The sequence below is a fragment of the Carya illinoinensis genome, chromosome 15 (assembly GCF_018687715.1).
Source record: "Carya illinoinensis cultivar Pawnee chromosome 15, C.illinoinensisPawnee_v1, whole genome shotgun sequence".
In the NCBI taxonomy this organism is placed as follows: Eukaryota; Viridiplantae; Streptophyta; class Magnoliopsida; order Fagales; family Juglandaceae; genus Carya; species Carya illinoinensis.
The window spans coordinates 17246409-17254313 of NC_056766.1; the positions used below are offsets into that span (position 1 = coordinate 17246409).

Genomic DNA, 7905 nt, shown 5'->3' on the forward strand with positions numbered 1-7905 from the left:
AACCTACAAGCACATCCATTTCATTAAAAAAGTAGCACAATAACCTTCAACAAGAACTCCACATACACCATTTCATTATATTTCTATTACAATATAAAGTTATCATTTATGAAGAACGCACAAAAATGTTAATATGCAATTGACCTATATATATAGTCGAAAGAGCATTTGCATACAAACGTACATATGTCTTAACCTAAATTTCAAGACTAATTCTAACAATTATCACCTGATTAAACATATAATTGTTTTTTTCTTCTATTTTTTTTCACATTAGACAAATTATCAAATATTTGAAGGCGAAATTTTGGACATGGTAGATAAAGAGTAACTCCATTCCACATATATATAAATGTAAAAGTATTAACTATTGATTAGGTTGATACCATGAGATGAGAAAAATCTTCCAAAAAAACAATGACATGCAATATGCATGGACATATAGGCAACTCGGATTGAGTCAATGTCAGACAAAAATGAAAAAGATGTCGCGGAATATGAAAATATGAATGCCATTGTTGTGGGGCCAGGAGAGCTGCCCATTGCACAATGTCCCATCCAAGAGGCCAAGTCTTCAATCTCTTAGTGGGTCGTCGCCTCGTTCATATGGCTTAAATCTTACTTTCGCTTTCATGTCATGTCAAATCTGGAAGAATACAAAGCGTGTGTGTTTTATTCTTCAAATTTTCCAGGCATTTGCCTTTGTACTTGTCTTTTTAGAATGCGTTTAATAATCTGCACTCGAAACATTCTTTTCACTCTTATCATGTTGCTGTGTTGAAGCAATGAGATAGATCAGAATATCATATGTGGAGTAAATTGTAATCATCTCCATTGTTTCTTATTTTACTATCTTCCGACAGTTATTGCGGTAATGCTTCAACCCACCCTAATTGTTGTGTTTGCTAGAAATTTCATGCCTTTCTATGCTCTAGTTTTGCGACAACAGAAGGATAACTGTAATCCTCTTTTATTGAACAAAGTAAATCAGGAACTTTTTGCAAGTTTTGTTATAGTAATAGACTACCCATTTTAGCCAATTGGTATACAAACAGAGCAGCTGGGTTCGTGTTTTCATTGGTTTTTGTTATTATTTTTTTGCCTTTTTCTAATGTTTCTCATCGTCTTGAGTACAGTCTTGCTATTTGTGTAATATTGATAGAATTTCTATTGTAGATATTTGTGAGTAGTGGAAGTTGTATGATTTATTCATTTCTACCAAAAAACAAATGCTCAATTTAAGCAAATGAATTGATCATGTCAATTTGCAGATTGAAAATACTCTATTATTGGATGGAGAACTATGATCCTGAAGGCGTCGAGCTTCGATATTATTGTCCAATTAAGGTGAATAATCGTTTTTGGGTAATTGGGAATAAGTTTTATCATCAATCATAGAAATTACTCATTTAATATGCCTTCATATGCATTCATTCATTTACTTGACCCAAAGAAAGAACTTTTTCTCTGTTGTTTCATGAAATCTCAAGGTTTAACACAAGACTATGAGATTAAAGTCTTTTAATTGTACAATAATAGAAGATTGGTTATGATTGTAAGTGCTGGAGTTCCTCATGTTATGGAGTTTTATCAATAATAACAATAATAATGAGTGGTTGATACAGTATTGCTGAACCAAATCCATTGGCTTAAGCTTCTTGCTGTTATAAGTAATTTCGCAATATATATTTATATATAATATTATGCCTACCCTACGCCAAATAACTCCTCCAAGTGTTTCACTCCCTAAATAGTGGTGGTATAGCTTGTATGACAGAAGGTGTGATTAAGAGCATTTAGCTTGTATGATTAAGTGGTCATTGCATGTAGTTATGAGTGTTTGATGTTATCATGTAGAAGAAACAAAAGTCCCTCTTTAAGTATTTCTTTTTTCTTTACCTTTAAACGCATGGCTTGTTGTTTTTGGAGGGCTAAACGTAACTCACTACCAGTGGATGAGGCGATCACTCAATTGGGTATATCGTTAGTGTCAAAGTATGGCTGCTGTATAGAGAAGCTAGATCACGTCCTGTGTGAGGGGGAGGGTCCAAAAAAAGTTTGGGAGTGCTTTGCTTCATGTTGTGCTAATCGATTACCACAGCAGCTGTCTTGGGATGGGATGATGACGTTTTGGTGGAGACGTGCTGTATCAAATTCACAGGTTGGTTGGGTTCAAGGTGTGTTACCCATTATTATTTCTTGGGCTCTTTAGAGAGCTCGATGTGCGTCTTGCATGGAGGGTGTGCATTTGATTGGAGGGTTGTTGTGAGAATGGTGAAGGTGAATTTAAGGGATATTTCTTAGGGATTGAGAAGCGTTGAGAAGAAAGGAGTGAATGATTATTCAATTTTACAGGAACTTAATTGCCCGATCATTCCGGTTTGTGAACGTGTTCTAAAAATTATTAAATGGAATCCGCCGATGGATGGCATGAAGCTTAATGTGGATGGGGGATCTTGTGGAAATCTAGGAAGGTCCGGCGGTGGGGGCATCATTCGGGATGATGGGGGAAAGGTGGTAGCGGGGTTTGCTCATTTTTATGGGCATGTGATGAATAACATTGCGGAATGTCGGGCTCTTCTTGATGGGCTTCGGCTGTGTCATTCACTTCGAACGAGAGATTTCTTGGTGGAATCTGACTCTAGTGTGATGATGGGTTGGCTAGCTTTCGGGGTTTGTAAATATTGGTTTATTTGGAATTTTTGGGATGAGATACAATCTCTTGTTCGGATGCTCAACATTTGATTTCAACATATTTTTAAAGAGGCCAATATGGCGGATGATTTTTTAGCTAAAGAAAGCGCGATGGATAGGGATTTTGATTTCGTTGGTGAGGGCTTGGTGCGAGGTAGGCTTCGGGGGATTGTGTGGCTTGATTCTTTGGGAATTCCTTAGATACGGTATTGATGGGAATGGATTTATTTGTAAAGATTTTTAGATATTGTTTTTGGGGTTTTTGCCTTAAGGACTTCGTGTTTTGTTTCCAAAGTAATCCTCCGCCATAAGCGAGGGCTTATTAATAATATTAGGAGTGGGTCACTCATGGACAGGTGACCCTCGTCTCTTCTTAAAATAGAAAAAAAAAAGCTCATACACAAATGTTGCAGTTTTCTTTAATGACATTTTCCAAACCTCATGGATAGCTCTGGGTTAGAGTTCACTGGTCTTGATGTTATTCCCTATCAGGACATAGATAATTGATTCTAGGTTGACAACCATTCTAGAATGTACAGAAGTGTTGGCTAACTATATTCCAAACCATACGGTGATCCCCAGAGGGATAAGGCTTTATCGTTCTGTTAATGTATTTTTTTAACTTTGCTTATTCCAAATTTCCCTGGTCTGCTACAACTTTCTGACTAAATTACAATTGGATGCAGGTTCATCGTTTAATGTGTTTAGAACTCAAGAAATTCATTGACAGAATCTCAGAAATATTACCAGCCATCGAGTCTGCCCCGCCACGATGCACATCGGGAATACAGGCACTGTGCACATTAAAAATTGCAATGGATAAAGCAAACTTACTTATACAGCACTGCTCAGAGTCTAGTAAACTCTACCTGGTACATATTCTCTTGTATACATTCTGAGTAGTTGGGCTTTGCCTTCTGGTTATCAATAAAATTTCCTATTACCTATACAAAAACATATCTTTCTGACTTAGTTTGGACACAAATGGGGTCTTTGAAACAAAAATATCTGCATTCATACAATTTTTCATCTGTCATTGCGCAAACCTGAATTTCTAATGTGTACGAGAAGTAGATGTCTCATCCTCTTCTAATAAGAATGAAGATTGCATTTTTTGGTTACTGATAATCGCCTCAGGATAGTGTTCCTTATTTTATAAAATCTGTTAAAACCAACCTGAATGTATGGTAACATTCTTAGAGCTTTAAACCATATAGAAATTATTTTAACTCTTGTTTATTGCTCAATGAACATGTGATTACTAATGCCACAAACTATTATAGATGAGTTAACTACATTTTAAAGGCATGCATTGCGTTCAGTCCTATTAATATTTGTATGTATGTTCTCAAGGCTTTTATTTGCATCTTTCTTCACTATTAAATTGTTAATATTTTCAGGCAATTACAACAGAGAGGATAGTTTCCAGATGTGAGAGAATACGAAAACCTTGGGTAGTATCTTTGAGTCAAATTCAAAATATGGTCCCATTGCTGTTGGCTGGAAAGGTTTGCAATACTTCAAGCCCCTTATTATAAATATTTAGGAAATGGCGAATAATCCGAGATGTTCAAATTCATTTTGTTCTAGATTTCCATGCATGGCTTTGTAGGTTGTATACCCTTCGATGCCTCAGTAGTAGTCCCCTTCCCAATCAACTTTTCCTGCTAAACGGTGTTGAATGGTGTAGAGAATTAAAAGAGTTAACACACCTCTGATGGTTCTACCTCATAATGCTGGCTCCACATGCTCATGTAGTATGAAACAGAACATAATTAACTGTGACTGTTGTTTTAAAGGATCCTTACTTGTTTCACAGACTTCCAAAATGGACTCTACTGAAGAGTCTCAGTTTCCTTTTGTCTTCTTCTTCATTCCTTTTATTTTTTATTTTTTCTATCTTGCTTTAAGTTAGGCAATTCTAATTTGAAAAATTGTTAGCTGTACTTTTTGACGACCTTATATTGTATATTCTGTCTTAAGTACTCCAAGTCACTACATTATATGTCTGGTCAGTGCACCTTTTAATCCCTCGACTAAATATTCAAATTGAACATTCTCTGTAGATATCTGGAATTGCCCGTGATCTTAGGAGCACAAAGTTTCCCGTTGCACCTGCTGAAGAAGAGGCTGGGAAGGTTATATTAGGACTACTTCGACAAGCAATTCCTGTGTCCAATTCTGTAAATGATTTAGAACTCGAGGCTGTTCAACTTGCAGCTTCGACACTAAAAATTACATTCCCGTCTGCAGTTTTGATAGAGAAAAGATCTATTAAGCGTTTGCTTGATAAAGCCACTGATACAGACCCTAAGAAAAAAATCTTGAAGTGGTTGTTCTATCTTTTGAGGAAATATGGAGAAATAATTGGACGAAACCAGGATGATGACAATCATATGCAGCATGATGAAACTCGAGCCAATGACTTTGGTACACCTGAACCTCCCAAGGAGTTCAAATGTCCCATCTCTATGCAGGTGATGCATGATCCAATGATTATTGCTTCTGGGATGACGTTTGAACGATTTTGGATAGAGCAGTGGTTTAATGAGGGTAACCAGACATGCCCTATAACTCATATGAAGCTTGACAACTTGTTCGTGGCTCCAAACTCTATTCTGAAAGAACTCATTGATGCTTGGTCTTCCCAGCAGGGGATTACTATTCCTGACCCATATTTAGAACCAAACATTTGCTCTCTTTTCTCCCGGGATTCTTCTGTTTCCAGTTCCATTGCCAGCTTTCCTAGTTCTGTGAATAACTTGAACCTTCATCTTAGTGTTGTGTCCATACGCTCTTCAGGGACTGATGATATTTTAGAAATTTTAGATGACTTTAGTGAAAGCAGATTAAGTTGTAGGCATGGACAAAAGAATGCAGTTTCTGAAAAACTTAACCACTCTACAGAGACTTACGGAAACATGTTGGCTTCTCTTTCCAAACTTGCTACACTTTCATGGGGATCACAATGCAAGACAGTTAGAGATGTGAACAAAACGCTTCAAGAAAATAAACGCGCATGTCATACTTCAATTTCCAACAGTTGTGTTGAACCTTTGATTAATTTTTTGAAGGATGCACATGGATTAACTGATGTAAAAGAACAGAGAGATGGAGCAGAGGTGCTGTCGGCGATTTTGAGAAATAACAGGTGATAATTCTTTTGCATGCATAGTTTTTTCCTTCTTTTCTGCAGATTATAGCTTTAATTATGAGCCTGTATGGTTTCAAGGCATGAGGCTTTCCAGTTTTTCTTGAAATGAGAAAAATTGAAACAGAGTGGCATAGGATTGAAGATTATAAGGCATGCTACAAAAGTATGGTTTCACATCAACCAAAAGAGCCATAATGATTAGATCAAAATAATATAACCTACTCTAGAAATATATATATATATATATATATCATTTTTTGGGGGCTTAAACTTTTAGGTAGGTAACTGTGAACTTATATGAAAGATATTCCATGGATTTCCCAAACAGTTGTAGAAAGTACTAAATAGTAAATGAATTGCTAGTATATACAGGCAAAACATTTTTCATCCTCTTAACAATATTTCTGCTCCCACCCTTTGGTGGTGGTTGCTGTGTGCATGAACCTGTTTGTTCTTCTTTCTATTGTTCAGTATATTTTGGTGCATGAGAAATTACTAGTTCCTATGCTGATCAACTTTCTGCTGTTTCATGCAGTAGTGAAATGCTACTGTTTGATAAAGATGGGATTTACGTGTTGGCGTCGTATATTGAAACTGAAATCACTGGAGAAGTCCTTGGTATCATAGAGATTTTGTCTTCCCAACCTGAATACAAGTCTATGATAGTGGCAACTGGTGTTCTTCCTTCCATTCTTAAAGTCCTCAATACCAAGACTCGGGACTTTCATAGTATTGCAATGAAGATACTGTGTAATTTGTCCTGCAATTGTGATATTGGATACCATATGGTGTATTTGGACTGCATTCCAAAGCTGATTCGGTTATTGGGTGATCCAGATCTGGCACGGTTTTGCATTGAGATCATTAGGAACCTATGCAGTATAGAGGAGGTTAGGATTGCAGTAGCTGAAACCAGCTCATGCATCAGTAACATTTCCCAAATACTCGAAATAGGAACAAAGGAGGAACAAGAACATGCTGCAGGTGTTCTTCTTTTTGTATGTCGTGAGCATGCTGATTTCTGTCAACTGGTCATGAGAGACACCATCTTACAATCTTTAGTTGATTTGTCTCTCAATGGGAATTCCAGAGGTCAAATAATTGCCTCTGAATTGCTCCAACTCTTGGAACATGTCAAAGATGATCCTGCAGAGTGTTCAATTCCTGAAACTGATCTGGCCCTGCTCGACATCTCAAGCTCCTCCAGTAGCCAGTATGAAGATAAGAAACCGCCTTTCAGGGCATTTCGGTTCTTCAGAAAGATTTTATCACTATATTTATAACGCCTTGTACCCAGAAAGGGTTGAAAAGTTAGCCCCTATTACTGTAAGGTCCTTGATAGAACCTAATGCAACCCAACACAAGAACGCACGCAGGAAGCAACTACAATCACCCACAGAAAGTAAAACACTCAATAATGTATGAACAAGATTCCATTGCAAATCTTGCAGAGAATCTTTGAGGAATCTTCAGGGCCAACACAGAATGACCCTCGCAATGTTTTAAAATGAGAAGAAAGCCCTTTTAAAAGAAAAACCCCACCTCGCAACGTTTTAAAATGAATTGAATATCTATCTATGATATGCATAGAGTGATGGATGCATGACTAAAAACATATGTTATTATATTTTAATTGTATGAAGTAATGCTTACGAGTCATCAACTCATTTTAGTTTTTATGTTTGCCCTCCTAGGGACAAGATGAGTATGATGCGTTAGGACAGACACGGCCCAAGAGGAAGAGCACGAAAGCCTTGGCACAATGTTTTGTGTGAGAGACGTAAATTTAAAATTTTAATGTTTTCTGCTGTAACCTTTTAAATTAATAAACATGTTTTATTTATAAACATGGAGTCTTTTGTATCCTGGCATGGAAGGAAAAGCATTTTGAAAAGAAACCATAATTCTCATCTATTTTCTTAAAATCACTTTTTAAAGGACTCACCACAAGGATGGGCATTACAAACCTTGCTAGCAGCACAGTCTTGTGCTTGTTCATCTAACAAATCTGACACTCTCTCACCAATTTCTTGATATCCTTCCTCATGCCTTACCAG

At 36.8% G+C, this 7905-nt stretch overlaps 1 protein-coding gene across 7 annotated transcripts; it reads left to right on the forward strand.

The window, feature by feature from the left end:
• The first annotated feature begins 718 nt into the window (after window positions 1–718).
• On the forward strand, window positions 719–7497 carry LOC122295809 (U-box domain-containing protein 5-like). Of its 7 annotated transcripts, none has more exons than XM_043105068.1 (6): window positions 719–871; window positions 1272–1347; window positions 3381–3566; window positions 4095–4202; window positions 4761–5845; window positions 6384–7488. In XM_043105068.1, the coding sequence occupies exons 2-6, from the start codon at window positions 1294–1296 to the stop codon at window positions 7129–7131; spliced, it is 2181 nt and encodes a 726-aa protein (XP_042961002.1). In that variant the 5' UTR covers window positions 719–871; window positions 1272–1293; the 3' UTR covers window positions 7132–7488. The 7 variants fall into 7 exon arrangements, with proteins under 7 accessions (XP_042961002.1, XP_042961005.1, XP_042961004.1 ...); XM_043105071.1 differs by lacking the exon at window positions 719–871 and adding an exon at window positions 917–959; XM_043105070.1 differs by lacking the exon at window positions 719–871 and adding an exon at window positions 920–982.
• The last annotated feature ends 408 nt before the right edge of the window (window positions 7498–7905 follow it).

Excerpts from the sequence above, each read along its gene's own strand:
- LOC122295809 (XM_043105065.1), top strand. The coding sequence starts at position 1,910 with ATGGCTTGTTGTTTTTGGAGGGCTAAACGTAACTCACTACCAGTGGAT. Across the intron at positions 3,567-4,094 it reads AGTCTAGTAAACTCTACCTG|GCAATTACAACAGAGAGGAT; the intron begins GTACATATTCTC and ends TAATATTTTCAG. Across the intron at positions 4,203-4,760 it reads CATTGCTGTTGGCTGGAAAG|ATATCTGGAATTGCCCGTGA; the intron begins GTTTGCAATACT and ends CATTCTCTGTAG.